Source organism: Setaria italica, chromosome III (genome assembly GCF_000263155.2).
Source record: "Setaria italica strain Yugu1 chromosome III, Setaria_italica_v2.0, whole genome shotgun sequence".
NCBI lineage: Eukaryota > Viridiplantae > Streptophyta > Magnoliopsida > Poales > Poaceae > Setaria > Setaria italica.
Genome location: NC_028452.1, coordinates 43,934,828 through 43,956,984, shown reverse-complemented (window position 1 = coordinate 43,956,984; position 22,157 = coordinate 43,934,828). Strand labels below are relative to the sequence as shown.

Here is a 22,157-nt window from a genome sequence, read left to right as displayed (position 1 = left end):
CTGCTATTTCCCCCTCCCTCCCGTATTGGGCTGGCCCAAGAGGCCGAAACAGCACCCGCAGCCACTCCGGCAGGCCCACACGCCCCAAGGGCCACATCCAGAGCAGGTTCTGCTGCTCTCTCTCCTCTCGTTGCTCTTCGTGAGTTCTCAGGCAGATCGAAATCGAGGAGCTTGAATGGTTTTGTTGCCAAAATTTTAGCATGCTATAATTTTGGCAAGCTAATTTTTTTTAATCAAAATTTGATTTGTTACTAAAATTTAACAATTTCTCCCATTTCTCTTACCAAAATATTGGCAAATTTTTTAACAAAATAGTTTTGGCCAGCAACCAATCGGGCTCAAGATTCCCAATCGATTTTTCTCTTCCCCTTTATCCAACTAAAGGAAGGATTTGGAGTCTTGCCGATTCCTCGAATCCTATCCAACTGAATCTAGGGTTTGGAGTCTTGCCGATTCCTCGAATCCTCGTTGGCACGAGGGGAGCCGAGCCATCGGGCGCCGGCCGCCTGCCGCGGCTTGCTGTTGGCCAAATAGGCATGCATCATTCAATCCCAAGGATTCATTTGCTGCTTTTGACAAGGAGAACTTGATAAACCTTGCTAAATTTTATCCAAAAACTTCTACTTGAGGCATTTATCCTTTCAACTTGGTAGATTCATTATTGATGTTCGTAGTGATGAAAGATTTAGTACAGTGAAGAATATTGGGGAGCTTTCAGTTTTACTTGTTGAAACGGACATGCATTCTAGATACTCATTTGTCTACAAGCTTCTAAAATTAGTGTTGCTGCTATAGGTTCCAGTAGAAAGTGTTGAAAGGGTATTTTCAGTTAATGAATTTTGTGAAGAATAAGGTAAGAAACAGGGTATTTTCAGTTAATGAATTTTGTGAAGAATAAGGTAAGAAACAGCATGGGAGAACAATACTTGAATGATTGCTTGGTTATATTTATTGAGAAGGATTTTTTCCTACGTGTTGCTGATGAAGGCATTATCTCTCGTTTCCAAAAGCCGCCTCGTCGAGTTGATTTGTAATTTTTATTTATTAGTTTGTAGTTTCAAGATATTATATTGATAATGGATTAAGCAACTATTTGTAACGTACTACGTACCCTTTTGTTTTCATGCATATGCTACGACTGTTCAGTTCGCTTATGTACACCTACCTCAAATTCCTGCATCCGCCACCGGCAACTTGCTGAGGAAGAGGTGGCGGCCATAGATGAGATGAGGCTGTTCGAAAAAATGTGCTGCTGCTGCTTGTTGGTTGGCTGTACAGCCGCAGCCAAACAGCTGCAACAAGTAGAAACGAACAGTGGGTGCCGGCCAGAGCAGCAGGCGGAAGATAGTGCGAGCATATTACCGTGGCGCCACTGAATTTTTTTCTCCCTAGGAACCTTAATTTGATTATTGGAAAGAGAAAGCCAATAAGTAAGAATAAGTAAGAGAAAGCCAGCCAAACCTCTCCACATTGTATAAAACGTACAAGCCAAGCCACTGTCCATATACGAAATACAAAAGATCTCAACCGTGTTTTTCTCAGAAGCACAAGTTTGCTTGATGAAATCTCATGTCGGGAAACAGAGTACATAAAGTTGATAGGTGTAACATAAATACACCAGAAATACTGGAGAGAGAGCAACAGAAATGCATTGCAATTTACATTCTCCTCTCATGCGCGCGTGCGGCATGCGACGACGAAGCACCAGTCCAAGACTGCATTAACGACAAGACACCTGCAAAATGCACACAATTAATTGTCTGCTAGTTACAGATCGAGCTACTCATCTAATTCGTTGAAAGTAATAAAATGATCTATGCAACCAATTGACTCGCAGTCAGGATCAGAGAGAAAGTTTAAGGGCGATATCAAAGGTAATTAAGGGCAAGAGGGGAGGAAAATCAGTCTCCTACCTTGCATCCTTTCCCGACCAGCTTTTTCCAGGTGACGTCATCTTCAAGATTCATGTCCGTGCAATGAAGCTCCTTGAGGGCCGGCAGGTGCAGAAGCCCCTCCGGGAGCTTCTTCATTTTCCGGCAACCATAAAGGTGCAGGAGTGAGAGCCTTGGCATTGTCTCAACCTCCAACCTCCACTCCTCAATGGAAAAAAAACCAAGGATCAACTCTTGCAGCCGTGGGAACCCTTTGGCAGAGCAGAACATGGTTCGGCCTTTGTACCCCCATAACTCGAGCACCACCAGGCAGGGAAGCTTCTCCAGGATTGGCATCGGGTCTTCTTTAATGGTATATGCGACTAAGTGAAGCTCTCGTAGGCCTTGCGGGAGAAGCTGGCTATCAGGCAACTTATCGAGCAACATGAACCGACCAAGGGTAACCTCAACCAGAAAAGTCATGTTTGTCAATAAATGAATCATCTCTGTGGGCATGAGCCTCACTCTCAATACGAGAGTAGTTAGTTGGGTCATTTGGCCCATAAAGGCCACCATGTACCCACTCCGGAAGAATTTATTGTTCCCCTCGTCTGGGAGAAGCAAATGTAAGGACTGGAGTTCTTTCTGTGGACAATTCCTCGGAGCTGAAAAAAATGTGTATTCAAGGTAAACATGCCTTAGAGTAGGGATGTCCCATACAGAGTTTGGCATGGCCGCTTCCAATCTCGTTTCTCTCAGGTCTATAGTTTGCAAGTAAAGCAATTGTCCAATTGAAGAAGGTAGCGTGGCCTGCCAACACTCTCTCAACCCGAGATATCTTAGGTGAATGCACCCACTGATAACCCTGTCAAAATCAATTAGGATCGACTTTTCTACGTGGAGAACTCTGAGGAATCTCAGCTTGGGTAGGGAGAATGATGGAAGTCCAAAGCCAAAGCCAAACAGAGTACGGAGATTAGGTGTTGTTGTGAACATGTTACCATCACAGAAGTTTTGAAAAGATGAACGATAGGAGACCATGGTATTGGATGAAGATTCACCAACATGGCCTGCAATTTTCGGAGTATATGGCAGGTGTAAGTAAGGGCCAAAAGCTAAAAAGTACTTACAAAGTTAAAGTACTGTATTCACAAAGAGTGGAGAGGAAACCTGACCTGTAGTGTTGTCTATGACATCAAAAAGACCAGCATATCTCGCTTCTTCAACACACCAGTCACGTAAAATATCATGAATCCTTATTTCTTGAATCCATCCGTGGGCCTTGCTTCGACTAACCACTTGAACCAAACATCTTTGAGCCAGATCACTTACGTGCATACGTGCTGTTTGTTCCCGGGTGTGCCTTGTTATAGGTGGAATGAAGCCTTCCGCTATCCATAATTTGATAAGATCCGATACAAATATGGAGTAATCCTCAGGGAAGACAGCAAGATAGAGGAAACAAGATTTTATATAATGATTTGGCAAGTCACTATAACTTCGAGCTAGTATGGCTCCCATCATCTGCCCATTTTCAGTTGACGTCCAACCTTGTAGTATATCCGACCATGCTTCTAGATTTAAATTCCTCGATAGATAGCCCCCCAAAACAGCTAGTGCAAGTGGTAGTCCTTTACATTTCCGTGCAAGCTTTCTCCCTATCTCTTCAAACTCATCAATGTTCTGTATCAAGGACCTTCTATATGGTGGTAAAGCTTTCGTACTAAAAAGTTCCCAACTCTTTTCACCATCCAAGAGCTTCAGTTGGTGAACATAGGTTGGCATTTCAATATGATTAGCAACATCAATCTTCCGGGTGGTTAACATTACTCTACTGCCATTATTTGCGTCTGGAAATACTTTGACCATTCTATTTATTTGGTTCCATGTATTTGTTGTCCACACATCATCAAGCACAACTAAATATCTTTTTTCTTTAAGGAAGGCTTGTATCTTGTTTCTCAAATCTATCTCTTCCATTTGACCAACTTCTCTACCATCATCTCTGCCCCTAGTGATTTCTTTCATAATATCCTTCAATAAATCAATAACCTCAAACTTCTGAGATACAGTAACCCAAGCAATTGTGTCAAAATGTTGTTTTATTTTAAATGAACTGCTGATTTTTTTAGCAAGTGTAGTTTTTCCTGCTCCACCCATGCCAACAATGGAGACTACACTAAGCTTGTTATCATTTTCAATTAATTTTTCAAGTATTTCTTTTTGCTCATTGTCAAAACCGATAACAGTAACAGCTTCAAAATTTTGGAGCACAAGACCGTGATCTTGCAGAGACTCATCATCAACATGAAACTTGCCTAACTCAGTATTATCCTGATAAAGGAATTCCGAATCTCTTGCAAATATCTCCCTAACCCTCCTTCTTATACGTTGAATTTCATTACCAACTTTATGGAGAGTTATCAAATCGCTTGGTAAGCGAGCATACCTTGAAATGGCACCGACAAATCCCTTCTTGAGCACGTTTCTCTTCTTCATGTAGTCCACAACTTGGAGGACATTCTCAGCTTCATATGTGGCATCCCTGATCTGCCTAATGCAGATAGTGGCATTTGCATTCCCTGATCTCCGCTTGGTGTCGGCATCGTTGAGGAAGCCATGTAGATGCTGCAGATCATCTTTCAAGAACCCGGCTTCACCAATGACTCCGCACAGCAGTGTGGTCTCCTGGACAGCAAGGTCCTTGATGCTCCCAGCGACAGCAGAAATAGCAGGCTCGACCATCTCTCTGCTCTCGATCGGAGTCTGAATGGATGGTTGGAAATGGGGTGACAGAATGTGGTTGTGGTTGTGGCAGGAGTCGTTTTATCTGGGAATGCAAACGTTTGTGGTTTGCGTCGGATGAGGACGCCGGCTGGCCTCCTGAATGGATAAGCATCCGTGCGAGCTTTCGCCTCCTCAACCACACGTCGACCTCCGAGGTTAACTCACTGAGCTGTGGGCCAGTGTCTCTGCATGATTGTCAGGTTCAAAGACTTGGAAGTCATGGTCTCATGGATTGCTGCTGCCACCCGAGGCCTGCAGGACACAAGCACTGGAGGAATCTTGCGTAGAAAGATCGATTCAGACCGGAGCTGTAGAGCATGCAAGCATTGGCCCTTATGATTTCCAGGGATAAAGCAAAGTGACAGTTGACGGGGGGTTTCCTATCAACATCTTGCATTAGCGCCTCAGGACAACAGCCACGCATTTTAAAATCTCCATTCATTAGCAGATTCTTGTTAGGTGATTTAGTAGAGATTTCTGCCCGGTGACCAATGGAGTCGTTTCATAATTGATGGAAAATTAAGCATATGCAGATTAATCAATATCTTATCTGTCACAACAGGTTAAAGGTCCCTTAATTAATAAGCTTGGGATTCTTCCGCGCCGACTCGCCACCACGCCATCCACCGACCGCTCCGCCTCCGGCAACCGGACTTCAACTCCGAGGGTGCTACCATCCTCGCCACGACCAGACCTTGGCCGCCCAACTTTACGCCGCGTGGGCAAGCTCATGCCCCCGCGCACGGGCGGGCATCGCCTCACGCGAGTGGGCGAGCATATCCACGGGAAGCCAGGCTCCACCGTGAGGGGCGAGCGCCACTTCTTGCAGGCGAGCACTTCCATGGGGGCCTGGGCTCCGTCGCGTTGGGCGAGCGTCACTAGGGGCTGGCGAGGTCCGCTGTGAAGGGCGGGCGCCGCCGCATGCAAGTGAACGAGCTCTGCCTGGCGTAAGCAGGCCAGCTCGGTCGCAGGGGCCGAGCTCTGCTGCGAAAGGCCAGTGAGCTCCGCCACATGCGGTTGAGCGAGCTCGGCCGCCCAGGAAGCTTGAGGTGGGTGGCAGCGGACGAGCAGGGAGAAGCTCCCTGGCGGCGGGGTTGGAGCTTACGGGGCCATGGCTCGTCGATTTGCGGTGGAGGATCAGCTGCTGACGCCGATTTGGGGTGGAGGGCGGGGCTGCATGCGGTTAACAACGGCGTGGCCTGGGTGGAGGGCGTTGCGAGGCGAGCTTCGCCACCCCTCCACCATGGTCCTCATCCAGGTCGACGAGAGGGGAGGGAGCAGAGGGCAGCGAGAGGGAGAGGAGAGGGCGGTATGTTGGATTCATCCCAAAAACTGAGCCAGTAAAATTACCAAAAATTCATTAAACTCTTAGTCCAATGCCACTATGTTTTCTTCGATCAACCTTGCCTCTTCTTTGGACAAATTAAATACACTTAATCTGATGGTCACTTGATAATGGGAATCGGATAATCTGGTGGCCAATAGGGTTCACCCTTCACCAAGTCCAAAGCTCATACACGCTCACAAAAACTACCTCATCGGATTATCCCGTGCACTTGCTTTTTTTGCTGTACCAAATGCTCGACTCTTTGTCCAATGCTTCCGCCAATGGACTGTCGGATCATTCGGCGTTGTATCGTGTCCTATGTTAAATACCGAAAGTTGAATACTATTGTAATTATTCTATCTGTGGATTTTGATTATCATTTGGATCACTACGTCAGATTTGATTTGTGCTAGCATAGAAAATTTAGCGTGCTGCTGAGCATGATTGGCACCCGTCAGCACAAACCTCGCCCATTTATAGCCACGGACATCTTCTTCCCCAGGTAACCTTCATTTTGAAGCTTGCATAAGAGGAGCTTGGAAAAAACTCCGAAAACACCAAATCTAAGGGGGAAGATTTTGCTCTTGATTCCTTCGGAGGAGGTGGCTATATAAGGTGAGTTTGTGCCATTTCAACCTTTTTTTTAACTTCTATCCATTATTTCTAACTAGGAAGAGAGAGGAAGGAAGAGATAGAAAATAACTAGAAATGGATTACTTTTGTAAATAAAGTTGTATGGTCATATTATAACCATTACAATGCTATATTTGTTATTTTAATGTAATATAGAATTGGATTTGATTATATTTTTCGTACTTATTAATTATTCATCCATAATTTTAATTAATGAAGTCGATTGAATTAATATATAATTGAGTTTGATTTTTTCCTTTTTCTTATTAATTATTACACCCAGGGTTTAATTGAATCTCATTTAGGGTAAAATAGAATTGTATTTTATTATATTTCTTCCTACTACTTATTAGTTACCACATCCATATTTTAATTTAGTTTATAGAATTGCAACCCATAGCTCATTAAATTAGTTTATATAACATAGAATTATTATCATAGGTTGTTAAACATGGATCATAGAGCATGGATGTATCAAAGGTTGTGGAGGCTGTGAAGAAGCACGCTCGCATTTGCAAGACAAAGCAAATACGTTATCCGTGTTTTGATTGCAGCAACAATATTGTATGGGAGGATACTGATGTCATCAAGAGGCATTTGATAAAGGGAGGGTTTGTGGATGGATACATAATTTGATCCTACCATGGTGAGACAGGAGGTACTTTCAACAACACAGACATCGAAAATGATGAAGTGGGTGGTGATGATGCAAACAAAAATGATCATGATATGATGGATGATGATTATGACCATGGAGATCAAAATGGTGATCAAACACATGCGCGTTTGGAACCACAGGTGGACGAGAAATGTGATGTTGATATGGAGGATATGTTGCACCACATTGAATCGAAAGTGTTGCTAGGGAGTGCTAAATGGTTAGAGAAATTCGAGACACTCAAGAAGGTAGCAAAGGACCGTATGTATGTGGGATGTGGGAAGGAGTGGATAGTGTTGCGTTTCATCCTCATCTTCTGATTCTGAAGGTTAAATTCGGCTGGTCAGATAATAGTTTTAATGATCTCGTTACTCTGCTGGGCAATTTGTTGCCGAAGCCTAACATTGTGCTAAAAAATACATACGAAGCAAAGAAGATTATCAATCCATTGTATATGCGTGTGCAAAGAATATATGCATGCAGGAACCACTGCATATTGTACCGCGGTCAGTATGCGGGATTATAAAAGTGTCCAAATTGCGATGCTAGCCATTACAAAAGTAATGCCGATTTCTGTGAGGACTGTGCTGGTTCCTCCATCGGGAATAAGAGAAAGAAGGTTGCAAAAAAAAGTGCTGGTGCTCAAGTGGAGGATGAGTCCTGTATAGGTACTGACCAATCCCTGATTCTAATAGATGCCTCTGCACCACAACCTTCAGCTACTAGTGCTTATAGTAGTAATCCAAAAAGGAAACGTAGGAAACGCAGCCGAAACCAGATCCCTGAAAAAGGTATTCTCATAATAGAAGAGCTTGGCACCAAAGGTGAGCCCATATTACCTGAGGGGATATCTGCTAGGTTTTAGAATATATGTGGAGCTACTGTCAGGGATAAATTGCAGATCTGATTACGACTAGTAATTGGAAAAATGTGCCTACTACTACAAAGGATGTATTGTGAACCACATTGAAAGAAAGGTTCACTTTTCCTGAAGGTCAAGAGAAATTCGCAAGAAGCATTGCTGAGGGCTCCTTGGGAGATGTTTTAGAAATTGGAGGTTTATTCATAATAAAGAATATGTACAGAAAGTCAATAATGCTCGGGAATACTTTAGTAGGATTCCTCCAGAAATATGGGAAGAGTTCATACAACAGAAGAACACACCGGAAGCAAAAGCCCTGAGCGAAGAAAATACCATGAAGGCTATGAAGGCTGCCCAGAACCCCCATCACTTGGGTACGAGAGGGTGCACAGCCAAGATCGCTAAATGGAGGAGAGAGGAAGAAGAACGGAGGATAGCTGGTTTATCAGATTTGTTTGAAGGCTTGGATGATCGCAGTAGGAATTGGGTACTAGCTCAAATTCCAAATGTAACACCTGACGTAAGGTTAAATTCAAACACCCAACAACAGACGAAATTTACGTGAGGTCGGAATAGCTCACCGAGGTGCAAAAGAAGGTCTGTTCAAGCCAGACAGGAGAAAGATCAGCTAACCAGCGTGATCGGAACCGCGGTGCACTCTGGGTGTGTTCGAGAGATGTCATCAACATTGCCCTGGGGTAAAGAATTCCCCAATGACCAAGCAAGCTACAGGAAGCGCGACCGTTATAAGAAAAAACATGAAGAGAAGATGAGAGAAATCGCCAATCAGGAGTTCATGGAGTTCTTGTCTAGCCAGCAACTAGCAACAAGGGTTGACCTGACAGTATCTGATAGTCAACGACAGGCAGAACCAACCATGCTGGTTGCCCACATAGGATTCGTTGCTCCGAGTAGTGCTGGCTCCTTTGCAAATGTGATGTATCCCGTTAACGGTATACAAGTGGATACACCATGCAGGTTGGTTATACCTTATGGAAGGAAAAAAAATAAGTTTCCTGAGGTCGCAACCAGCATGGCAGTAATGGGTCATGTGTTCCCGAAGGCACCCCGCCAGAATACGCCTAGGTGCAAATTGTTATGGTGTTGGATGAGTCGTGCGGGATAGACATCCCTACTGACGAGGGAATTGATGTTCTCAGTGATGCGATGAACCAATACATATTGTGGCATCACCGAGATATCGATCTGAATAATGCATCACCAGAAACCTCACGCCCGAGCCAAGATGTATCCCTTCTAGATTCAATTGTTGACACGGAGCAGCCGACACTATCACATGTGCAGGGAGCTACCAATGAGGGCAAGCAACCAATGCTATCACCTGTCCGAGAAGCTCTCAATAAGGACGATTGGATATCACTACTCCAAGGAGATGAACGGGTAGATGATTTTGAAGTTATTGATCAAACATCGCCTTTGCCGGCAGCTCCACCTGCCCAGAGGCCAGCAGTACCTCATGTGGTCAGCACATATTATCAAAAGGCTCCATCAACAGAAGTCGACAAGTTTTTAAACATATTGAACAAGAACGCTTCATCTTTTGGTGAAAAACCTATAACTTGCTACTCCTCTCGGCAAAAGGATCAAAACCTCAATTTCTTTGCATGACATGAAGGCCCAATCAATTATGAGCATGGCAAGGCGTTCTTGTTTCGGTGAGATCTGCTGGAGGGCCTATGGGAACTAAATAAGCTGCATGCATGGATCATGAATGCAACGAAGCAAGGCATTCAAGCAATTACCGTGCATGTCCCAACTAAGGTTTTCCTTGGCATTCTCGATTGCCAGATTGTGATTGATTTTGAGGATTTGCACAGACTTTACCATCAACAACACCTCGATGTGAATCTCATTACCGTATGGTGCTTGTAAGTCCACATGTACCGCATACACAAGTTTTAAATACATACGTATATATTTTATATGTCAAGTATCTTAGCGACCTATTCTGTAGGATGCAATGGAGGGAGGAAGAATTGACGAACGATAGGTTCAACACAGTGTACCTAGACCCAGCACGAATAAGTGAGCCAGAGCACAAGCTCAAAATCACGGAAACGATTAAAGCACAAATGGAAGCAGCACAGACACAAGTGGAGTAAAATGCTATAAAATTAAAAGCCCACAGAGATGATATGTGCAAAGTGTCCGTATACATTGCAAGAGTAATTTGGAAAAAGGCTGACAAGAATCGTATCATAGCTCCTTACAATTTCAGTAAGCTAGCTAGTTTTAATTACTCTCTATATATATTTGGTGCTATTTAATGCAGTCTATGATATAAATTATTTTAAGATAATGCAAATACCACTGGATTTGCATCATTATTTTACCCAAGTTAGGATATTATATGTGCGAGTTCCTCAGAAATAATGGGAGGTACCGGACCAACCCTGAAGACGTAAATCAGTTATAGCTGCAGATGTCTAGGATCGACACTCACAATGTCAAGCTCGAAGACAAACAAATCGACAGGGACATGGCGAGGTTCATCGAACACGAGATTTGATGAAGATGGAGCATTCTTTGATAAAGATGGTGTGTTGATGGCGGACAACTGCAAAGATCTTCGTAGATGGGCGTAGTAGTTTTAATATTAGCGTGGCAAAGAATAGCTCTATTCCAAATGTTGGATTTTTAATAATGTGACTTATATATTATGTACGATGCAGTTTTGAATAATGCGAATTATTTATTATTCAAGTTTGTCTTTATATGGTTGGAGATACGTATTTCAATTTGACGGCTAACACCTGATGGGAAATAAAAATTATAAATAACTTATGGAAAATAATATATTGGATGGGAAAATATATATTCCTGGCGGGTGGCATAAGCACCCACCAGCACAGGAACCATCTGTGCTGGCGGGTGATCTAACCACCGGCTAGCACAGAAAGTATCTGTGCTGACAGGTGGCTAACGTCGCCCGGCAGCACAGAGCGGTCTCTGCTAGCGGGTAAACACCCGCCAGCATAGACGGCATTTGTGCTGGCTCAAGGTTGCTGACGGGTACTCGACCCACCAGTACACACATCCCAGCACAAGTTTTTTATGGTCTAGTGCGTCCGTTGTCGTCGACATGTCCTTCGTCACCTGCAACCTCTGCCGCCGCAATACCAACGGCCGCACCGTCTACGTGTACATGTAAACAAGCCTTTGATTAACTGAGCTGTTAATGACTTTATTACTACACTCCTTGCCTAGCTACTGTCGAGTAACTAAACATTAATTAGGATGATAATCTTTTGGCGGCATGCATGCAGGAGCATGGGGTTCTGCTCACGGGGCTGCAGGGATGATTACCACCTCGGCGAGCTGGACAAGAACAGGAAGAGGCAAGCCGTGGCGTGGATGGGATGGAGCAAGATGGCCAGGATCGTCACTAGGGTGGACGCCGGCAAGGCGACGGAGGCCGGAGAAGCGAGCTGCAGCAGGCCCACCTACTTCACTTGCGCCGAAGAAGAAGCTGAGTAGGCATTATTCCGGCCCCTAAACAAGTTTCGTCGTCATCTCAAGATGAACAAAGCAGCAGCAGCCTCGTGCATATGCAGTAATATGCTTCGGTACGTATATGGACAGCTGCAGGAGTGTAGCGTGCAACTACATGCGTATGTAGTATGTCGTCGTACATATGTGTCTTTCTGATGTATGTGGTACGTGTCATCCAAGCTAAAATAAAAACTATATATTTTTACTGCTTGTTTGATTCTTCTCGAAGTAATCCGTATTGTCCCTCAGAAGAATAGTTTGTGTTGTTCTTGTTTTAGTACTGGCAAAAAGTTCACGTCACAACTCACAACCGAGGATGTCTGCATCTTTAATTGACAAGCTCCAGTCTCTGTTAGTCTTTCAATCCACGTTTGTACCTCTGATTCATGAAACGCGCGCACACGTTGTTCTAGAAAAAGAACAAAACTCCAACTCATAAAACAAGTTGGACCGGCAGAAATTTTATAGCTAAGGCCGAACGGATTTGGTCGTCTCTGAGTGACATTTAGAGATACATTGAGGACACATATACAGTCGACAACGGTTTCATTCCTGGCGTCCTACAATTAGGAAAACAGTACTAGTCCGGAACAAGTACAGCCAACGCATTACCACGTCACGGTCCTCCCCTGGCCGCCCGATCGGCAAAACGCACGGTTATGATCGCCGAACCCACACGTCCGGCAGCCATTGGAAGTCGCACGTCGATCGGAGTAGGACACCGCCTCCGAGCCGGCTCACCTTGACACTGGCTTTATATACAGGCGTCTCCCCTGCCTACCTCCTCGTCTCGTATCGCCTCTTCTTACCAACAAATAATCAGCTAGCTGCAAGAGATTCGACGCGATGGCGCCGGGTCGCGTGTGGACGCTTCTGTTCGCGCTGCTGGTCGCCGATCTCGTAGCCCCGATTCACGCTGCCGCACCGCCTCATGGAGGAGGCGGCGACAAGAACACCGGCACCGTGATCGGCATCGACCTGGGCACGACCTACTCGTGCGTCGGCGTCTACCGGAACGGCCACGTCGAGATCATCGCCAACGACCAGGGCAACCGGATCACGCCCTCCTGGGTCGCCTTCACCGACGGCGGCGAGCGGCTCATCGGCGAGGCCGCCAAGAACCAGGCGGCGGCCAACCCGGAGCGCACCATCTACGACGCCAAGAGGCTCATCGGCCGCCAGTTCGACGACGCCGTGGTGCAGCGCGACATGAAGCTGCTGCCCTACGCCGTCGTCGACAGGAACGGCAAGCCGCACGTGCGGGTCCAGGTCAGGGACGGCGACGTGCGCGAGTTCAGCCCCGAGGAGGTGAGCGCCATGGTGCTCACCAAGATGAAGGAGACCGCCGAGGCCTACCTCGGCGAGAAGGTCACGCACGCCGTCGTCACCGTCCCGGCCTACTTCAACGACGCGCAGCGCCAGGCCACCAAGGACGCCGGCGTCATCGCCGGCCTCACCGTGCTCCGCATCGTCAACGAGCCCACCGCCGCTGCCATTGCCTACGGCATCGACAAGAAGGGCGCCGAGAAGAACGTCCTCGTCTTCGACCTCGGCGGCGGCACCTTCGACGTCAGCGTCCTGGCTATCGACAACGGAGTCTTCGAGGTGCTCGCCACCAACGGCGACACCCACCTCGGCGGCGAGGACTTCGACCAGCGCGTCATGGACTACTTCATCAAGCTCATCAAGCGCAAGCACGCCCGGGACATCGCCGGCGACGCCCGCGCGCTGGGGAAGCTGCGCCGCGAGTGCGAGCGCGCCAAGCGCGCGCTCAGCAACCAGCACCAGGTGCGCGTCGAGATCGAGGCGCTCTTCGACGGCGTCGACTTCTCGGAGCAGCTCACAAGGGCTCGCTTCGAGGAGCTAAACAACGACCTGTTCCGGAAGACGATGGTGCCGGTGAAGAAGGCCATGGCGGACGCCGGGCTGAATAAGGGCGACATCGACGAGATTGTGCTCGTCGGCGGCAGCACCAGGATCCCCAAGGTGCAGCAGCTGCTCAAGGACTACTTTAACGGCAAGGAGCCCAGCAAGGGGGTCAACCCCGACGAGGCCGTCGCGTACGGCGCCGCCGTCCAGGGAAGTATCCTCAGCGGGCACGTCGACGAGAACACCAAAGGCATGATCCTCCTCGACGTCGCACCGCTGACACTGGGCATGGAGACCGCCGGCGGGGTGATGACCAAGCTGATCACGAGGAACACGGTGGTGCCGACGAAGAAGACGCAGGTGTTCACCACGTACCAGGACAGGCAGACCACGGTGAGCATCAAGGTGTTCGAGGGCGAGCGGAGCATGACCAAGGACAACCGCCTCCTCGGCAAGTTCGACCTCACCGGGATCCCGCCGGCGCCTAGGGGCACGCCGCAGATCGAGGTCACCTTCGAGGTGGACGCCAACGGCATCCTCCACGTGACGGCGGCGGACAAGGGCACCGGCAAGTCGGAGAAGATCACCATCACGAGCGACGACCGCCGGCTCAGCCAGGAGGAGGTCGACCGGATGGTCCGTGAGGCGGAGGAGTTTGCGGAGGAGGATCGGAAGGTGAGGGAGCGGGTCGACGCGCGCAACAAGCTGGAGACGTACGTCTACCAGGTCAAGAGCACCATGGATGACACCAAGATGGCCGACAAGATGGACGTCGAGGACAAGGAGAGGATGGAGGAGGCAGTCAGGGAAGCCAACGAATGGCTCGAGGGCAACTCCTTAGATGCTGACAAGGAGGACTACGAGGATAAGCTCAAGCAGCTGGAGGATGTGTGCAACCCTATCATCTCGGCGGTGTACCAGAAGTCGTCCGGCAGTCCAGGGGAAGACAACTACGATGAGGATGATCATGATGAACTTTAGGCGCAGTCTTAGTTTCTTGTACTAGCTATTTTATTATCAAAGTAGTTTTACTTACAGTCCTCTTAGCTGGTTTGGATTTCTAACCTCAATTTAGTATTTTAGTATGGTCTTGTTTTTATTATAATTATTACTTTTTTCTATTGATGCCAAGTCATATGCTCCTCAGCTTTTTATATTCCTATGCCGTCTTCACTAACATCGTGTGAATTTCGCAAAACTCTCTGATGTTGGAAAAACCAATCTTACTTTGCCAAAGTCACGGCTATCAAACGCTGAACTAACTGAAAGTAAGGTTAATTAACTAGCAGCCAATAGTTTCTCTTTGTCTACATGAGACTGTAGTTTTGCAACGATGAACATCAACTTGTACTCAAACAGGGATCCAGAGCCTGGATTCTACGTCAATCGCTTCATGTTACAGATTAAATACACAGCCATCAGCAGTGTCAGAATAATTCTGATGACCATATTTTTTCGGAAACTCACAAAACCGTGTAGTTTTTCAATTGCACTCCTACTTCATGCTAGAAACTATCAATTCAGTACAAAGAATTAAAATTTTTGTAATTTGTACAAGAGTTTCGAGACAATAAACTGGGGGAAAGACACAATGCTGCTCAGAGTATAATAGACAATATTAAGACATGAGTTACAAAGTAACTGGAGCACGCTAAGCATCTCATGAAAACAAGGACTTTCCATTCCATTATATAGAACATGAATGCGTGCTTTCGATTCGACCCCTTTTCACATTTTCACTCCCTTGTTCTACATTCATAAATGATATATTCATCCGTAGAAACATCGCTTCTTTGAATGCCAATTTCCTAAGCTGTATATGACCGAACTGTGCAAGTTAAATGGCTAGGTCACGGTAAAATCATAAGCATTATGTTCAGTTACTTTCATCTATTGATACATCATACCAGATCGAAAATATATGCTCAGGTTTTTATGTTCATGCTGCTTCCTAACAAACATCGAATGAATTTTGCAAAACTGGAAACCACTATGCAGATTAAACCCCCGATGTTGGAACACCAATCTACTTTGCCAAAGACATTGGGCAACCAAACAATGAACTAACTGAAAATGTCCTGAAGCACAGAACTAACTGAAAGTCTAAGGAAATTAGCAAGTCCGAACTCAAAAGGATATGAACTGAACAATATTGTCTTACGGACTTATATCTACGTATCCTTTTTTAATATTTTTGTCTTACTAACTAGCTGAACAATGTCTTGTTGCCCTTGCCGAGCCTTGTGCTTCGACCAGTTGGTAGCCGCGTCACTGCGACAGTGGATGCCCCTTCAACCCCTTGAGAGCAGACCAAATCCCGGCATACAAGAACGCGCGAACAGCCCGGACCTCCAGGCGCTCCATAAGCGACATGTTCTTGACCCGCAATGCAGAGATTAGCGCCGTGTCCACCCTTTTCGCAGCGGCGCCCATGACGAGGCGAATCAGGGGGGCGGAATCATCATCGAAGTTGACAGGCGCGCCGCCGAACGCCACCGCGACCACCACCTCCTCCTTGAGGGTCTTCAGCGCATCGCCAACTGTTGATTCCGGGGCGACGCGCTGGTATATACCTTGCGAGCCACCTGTCGTGCTCCGCCTTCTTCCTGGCAAGCGCACAGACCAAGCTCGCGAGAAAGTGCGGCCGCGGACCGGACGGGTCGTTCCACACCATCTCCGCGTACCTCTCCAGGGCGTCCTCTAAGCAGCCGTCGCGGGAGGAGACAAGGGCAGCGAGGAGCCAGAGGTCGGCGACACCGAAGTTGTATTACTAACTCTTTTCTTTATATCCTCATTACATTCTAAAAGGAAGGGACCACGATCCGAAAAGGAAGAAAGCTATGAAAATAATATATCATAGATTTGTAAGATTATAAAAACTTGATTTTTTTATATAATGCACACTTGTCATTAACATCAACTTACCTTTTTCTATTTGATTGCAGAGCCACAAGCAACCTCCCGGCTCTGTGCTATACGGATATTATGTATGCGAGTTCCTCAGAAATAATGGGAGGTACCGGACCAACCCTGAAGACGTAAGTCTCTTATACATTGCCATATGCTAACTTCCTAATGGTAATACATCCTAAGCATCATTTAGTGTATACCTGCAGATGTTTAGGATCGACACTCACGATGCCAAGCTCGAACACAAACAAATCGATAACATTTGTAAGGACATGGCGAGGTTCATCCAATGCGAGATTTGTCATGAAGATGGAGCATTCTTTGATAGAGATGGCGTGTTGATGGCGGACGACTGCAAAGATCTTGTAGATGGGTGTAGTAGTTTTAATATTAGCATGTAAAGAATAGCTCTATTCCAAATGTTGGATTTTTAATAATGTAAATTATATATTATGTACGATGCAGTTTTGAATAATGCAAATTATTTATTATTCAAGTTTGTTGTTATATGGTTGGAGATACATATTTCAATTTGACGGCTAACACCTGGCGGGAAATAGAAAATTATAAATAACTCACGGAAAATAATATATTGGATGGAAAAATATATATTCCTGGCAGGTGGCATAAGCACCCACCAGCATAGGAACCATCTGTGCTAGCATCTGTGCTGGCAGGTGGCTAACGTCGCTCGACAGCACAGAGCGGTCTCTGCTGACGAACACAGATAGCATTTGTGCTGGCTCAAGGTTGCTGGCGGGTGCTCGGCCCACCAGTACATATCCCAGCACAAAATTTTTATGCTCTAGCGCGTCCGATGTCGTCGACATGTCCTTCGTCACCTGCAACCTCTGCCGCCGCAATACCAACGGCCGCACCGTCTACGTGTACATGTAAACAAGCCTTTGATTAACTGAGCTGTTAATGACTTTATTACTAGCTACTGTCCAGTAACTAAACATTAATTAGGATGATAATCCAAAGGAAGCTGCTCTGTGTAGCAAATATGCGGCATTGTTGCTACCATCTATAGTCTGTAGGGTACTTGATAATATTTTTTTCAGAAAAATGGTGCAGCATCTATGAGATGGGTCAGACTTTTTCTTAAAAAAAAAACTGTCACCCGTGTTTACGCTGATCCTATTAATAACCTATCTGTGCAATTGGACAATTGGAAACTGGTTAAGCGGCAGTTTTTGCTTTCTAAATCGCTTAGCTTGTTCTCTAGGAAATAAATACGGAGATTGGAAAAATGCTGTCAATTCTTACTTCCAATTTTTTCCATATTTAGCACTAGAATGATCCAATTCTGAATCAATTAACAACCATCCATATTAATTTATAATCTCCTTATTTCAATCAAATGGGAAATTGTTACAAAGTGTCACGATTAGTGCTTGTAAAAAACTAATTGCCAATGGAAGAAAACAAATGGAGGTGCTCACAATTGGAAAATATGCAATTTTTCATCATGCAGCAAGAGGCAGCTTCCATATTTTTCTATGAAGACAATGACATGCATGTTTCACTTATATTCCTATTTTATCTATTTGTTAAGTCTTATAAAACACTATAGTGGTTATAAATTTAAAATCCAAAACAAGTGTTAATCTCATATTGAGAGGGTAAATTTTAAAATAAGTGTGGAGACATTTTCCTATAAAATCTCTGGACAAGTAAATTGCAGATGCAAAAAATTGATTGGGAAACATGGCAATAAAAGAGCTTCTCAGATAGAACAGTTGTGGTATAGTTAAAGAAATGAATGGAAAAGGATGAAGTAACGAGGAAGTACGTACGGGTGTGCTGCTTTCAGTAACGAAGTAGAGCAACAAGCAACAATCCGATAGAAATTGGAGGCATGAGGAATCATACTTATGCTAGTGTTTCGAAGGTTTCTTGGAGCCCTGGCTCTGTTTGCTAGTCCCTTCGCTGACTTTTAGCCAGTTTCTCTCGTTCCTACGCTGAGAGTCGGCTGCATATCGCTCTTTTCCTTTGCTTCCTTTCGCATATCGCTCTTCACCCTACCATCCCTGGTCACCTCTTCCCTACATCTCATCTCAGTAGTGAAACTAAGGGTTAGTTTGGTAGGGCTCCAGCTCCTCCTAAAAGAAGCTGAAGCTGGAGGAGCCATTTTTTTGATCCGGCTTCTCTGTATAAAATGGCTCCGGCTCCTTTAGTGTTCCAGGGTTGGAGCTGTTTTTGATCAAACCATTTGATAGGACTTCAATTGGAGCCGCAGGAGAAGCCGGAGCTAGAGCCTTGCCAAACTGACCCTAAAACAGTACGGTTGGATGCATTAATTTCCACATGAGTTGATGAGCCATTAATTGGCTTGACCGAACACTGGATATATTTAGTCCCATATATTTCTCAAGCCACAACAAATTGGAACTATCAGGAACCCATCATTGCTTTAATTAATTTTGTCGTTCCTCTGGAAAGGCCCGCTTCCCTTCGCTACGCACACTGGTAGAGAATTGGCCTTTATCTCGGTTGGTAAGGTGCAAATCTCCTGAAAATCGGCGCTGCAAAAAAAAAGGGTCACAAGTCACGCGAAATATGCGCGCTGCGTGGGATTCGAATCCACAACCTCCAGCCTTGCGCGTAGCTTCCTTGCCATCCCACCTACACAGCACATCTGACTATATAGGGAATGCAATCGTTTGGTATTAACTCGTGGGGGACCCTTTTATCCCGGTTGGAAACTATTACAAACCGGGATAAAAGGGTTCGAGGGATTTAGTCCTCTTTCGACCACCCCGTTGGAGACCCTTTTATCCCGGTTTGAAACACCAACCGGGATAAAAGATCACCTTTTATCCCGGTTGGTATTACAAACCGGGTTAAAAGGCTCTTGACCCTTTTATCCCGGTTGGTGTTACCAACTGGGATAAAAGGGGGGTCTTTTATCCCGGTTGGTGTTTCAAACCGGGATAAAAGGTCTCTCAGGATCTTTTTTTTTCCACTAACCTTTGTAACCGGGATAAAAGGTCCCGGTTGGTGAGCCCCCTACCAGTGTCCGAGCTTTAGTCCCGGTTGGTGAACCTTTTGTCCCGGACCAACTTTATACCGGGGCAAAAGGGAGCGCATCGAAAGCCAATTCTATACTAGTGGCAGGAACAAGACCTCAACAGTGGCTGCACCTCAAGAAATTAAAGAAGGGAAAAGACGGTGGGTTAGGCAATCAAATGGCCGGGGAATAGACTTGGGTTGCGCGGAATATGCTGCTGAGTCATGCCTACTGGTGAAGCTTCAATATTTTTCAGTCATGAGCAGGCCTTTTTTTTTCATTTTTCCAGACATCTCGGAAATTCCAGTGGTTGTAGTTTGATTAGCAAAAGGAAATTCAAGTCATCTGACGTTGAGAGAGTTTGACATTACACTAAGTTAGCAAACATTTTCCTCTCTGGGTATTAATCAGGTGGTCATGTGCGTGCTGTGAGTTGATGAGTAGGATATACACGGACAGGGAGAAGTTTGCTATAATAAAAGCATTGGACATGTAAACTGCACACAAATTTATTTAATTGAGAAACTTGGCTATAAAAGGGCTCCTTATATAGAACAGCTGCGGGAGCAAATGACGACAGAATGCGTGAGTGTGGTGGTTTCAGAACGGAAGCACAGCAACAAGCAACAACCTGACCCATAAAGCTGTCATTTGATCAAATAGAAATTGGAGGCACGAGGAATCATACATAATACAGCGTGTGAAGTAGCAGATGTCTTGTTGAGCAATACACCTAGAATTCGAGAGCTTCACGCACCGACATCCATTCTTTGCGTTTGGCAGTGGCGGGGCTCTGTTGGCTAGTAGCTAGTTGCCCTGTGAGTCAGCTGCAGTTTGTTTACCAAAATTAGTAAATGATTTAAAGCTTCCCTTCATCAAGGATTAAGCTTTCATTCTGAAATTTATCTAAGCAAATGAGTTGACAGTTCGTAAAATTCAAAATTCGTTACCAATTCTTTTTAAGCTTATCTGTGTACTGACCATACGCAGCTAAAATGCGAGAATAATATAAGGAACAGTAGTCCTGTTCCCAACAAACCTGGCTAGCAGTAGTGGTTTTTTCGAGTTAGCATGATTACAGGCTCGAGCTGTTCATGCCCAGGAGAGAATCATAATATTTCAGACTATAGGCCCACGGGATAATTGATCCATGAGGGATTAGGGTAACTAATGGACCTTCATGAGGGATTAGGGTAACTAATGGACCTTTAGTCTGGAAATCTGTTAGTGTGCTCTATAAATATGAGGGGTGGGGCTAGAGGTGCACTATCCCACCACACTGCAACCCTAGCTGCCGCTTCCTCTCGGCCTGAGCCAGAGACCACTGCCGTGCGCGCGGTACTAGCACACCGGCGCACAACGTTCCTTCCTCATACGTGTGGACTCCATGGAGGCGTCGTTGCTGTTGTTGCTGTGCTGATCGGCTACGGTGACGCGAGGCAGCTGCTGAGGTGAGGATGAGGAGGAGACGATCCGATCGACTACTTCCTCTACACCGATATGCATCTACGTTGGACCGGCTGCTCCAACTCTTCTTCCGCTGCACTGCACGTCTAGTGGTAACGATCCATAACTCCTTTCAAGTTTCCTGAGTGAAGCGGTAGATGTAATTATTATTGCTAGAGTTTCCTAAGTGAAGCGGCGGTATGTAATTGTTATTGCTAGAGTGGCCTACCCATGTTTCCGTGCAATCTCTTCCTTCGTCCACCTTTCCTTTTGCTTAAGAGGAAACAACTACCAAGGCCTAAAATGAGGTTCCAATTTCTACACGACGGCAGCGTGGACTTTGGTGTCATCTCACCATCACTGGCACGTGGCGTGGTTGAAGAAAATACTCCGCTCTGGAGACTGGCTGCATGGCAAGAAAATTTCCACCACACATGTATGCATCTCATCTCACATCTCATGTAAGACATGAAGGATCTCCTTGCGTTTTCTTGTTCATGATGATATATATGCTACACTTAGTAGTGCGTAGAACCTTCCTGTTCTGAGCCAGCCTTGTTTTTTTTTTTGAAAGAACTGGAGGGGATTGACCCCCTCTGATTATATTAAAGAAATGCAAACAAGTACAAAGAAAGTGAGAAGTACAAAGGAAGTGAGGAAAAAGGTAAATGAGCAAAGGAAATGAAGAAGTTGAAGAAGAAGCCAGAAAAAAGAAGACTACAGAGCGTGTAACCAGACGCTCTCATGCTGGGCACTAGTGCAGGACGAGCCCGGTGGAGTAACAAGGAGAATTGAGAGATGAATTTTCTTTTGCACAGCTGCACTGCTGGTTCTATACCATTGAACATCCAGTCACTTGTAGTTGTCCAAATGCTCCAAGTTATTAGGATTATTATTTCCATGAAGAATGGGACTGCCAGTTTATTCTTGATCTGTCTGAATATGGATATGATTGGTCTTGTAGTGATAACTGATATTCCAATTGAATTCCAACAAGCCTTTGCAAAATTGCACCTAAGGAATAGGTGTGCCACACTTTCTATCTTCTGTAAGATACATAATTCACATGTGTATGATTCCAGGTCCATTTGCTTCCTTCTATTCCAGGCCATTTGCTTCCTTCTCAGCAGTTCTCGTCTACTAGGTCTGTCTTTGAGCAGAAGCTCGTAACACCCAAAATTCCATCATGAAAATAATGTAAGCAACATGTGGTCGTTCTTTTCTAAGATTTAAATAAATTACTCTAAAATAAATTTTGGCCTTTAATA

At 45.5% G+C, this 22,157-nt stretch overlaps 2 protein-coding genes across 2 annotated transcripts; one reads left to right on the top strand and one right to left on the bottom strand.

Annotated features, from left to right (window-relative positions):
- Positions 1 to 1,441: 1,441 nt before the first annotated feature.
- Positions 1,442 to 4,708, bottom strand: LOC101785080 (putative disease resistance protein At1g50180). The gene is made up of 3 exons (XM_004962745.4): positions 3,047 to 4,708; positions 1,914 to 2,941; positions 1,442 to 1,735 (listed from the first exon to the last, which is right to left on the bottom strand). Exons 1-3 carry the CDS (start codon positions 4,614 to 4,616, stop codon positions 1,721 to 1,723), a joined length of 2,613 nt encoding a protein of 870 aa, XP_004962802.1. The 5' UTR covers positions 4,617 to 4,708; the 3' UTR covers positions 1,442 to 1,720.
- Positions 4,709 to 12,497: 7,789 nt separating this feature from the next.
- Positions 12,498 to 14,501, top strand: LOC101771729 (heat shock 70 kDa protein BIP4-like). The gene has a single exon (XM_004964018.1). The coding sequence runs from the start codon at positions 12,498 to 12,500 to the stop codon at positions 14,499 to 14,501; it is 2,004 nt and encodes a 667-aa protein (XP_004964075.1).
- The last annotated feature ends 7,656 nt before the right edge of the window (positions 14,502 to 22,157 follow it).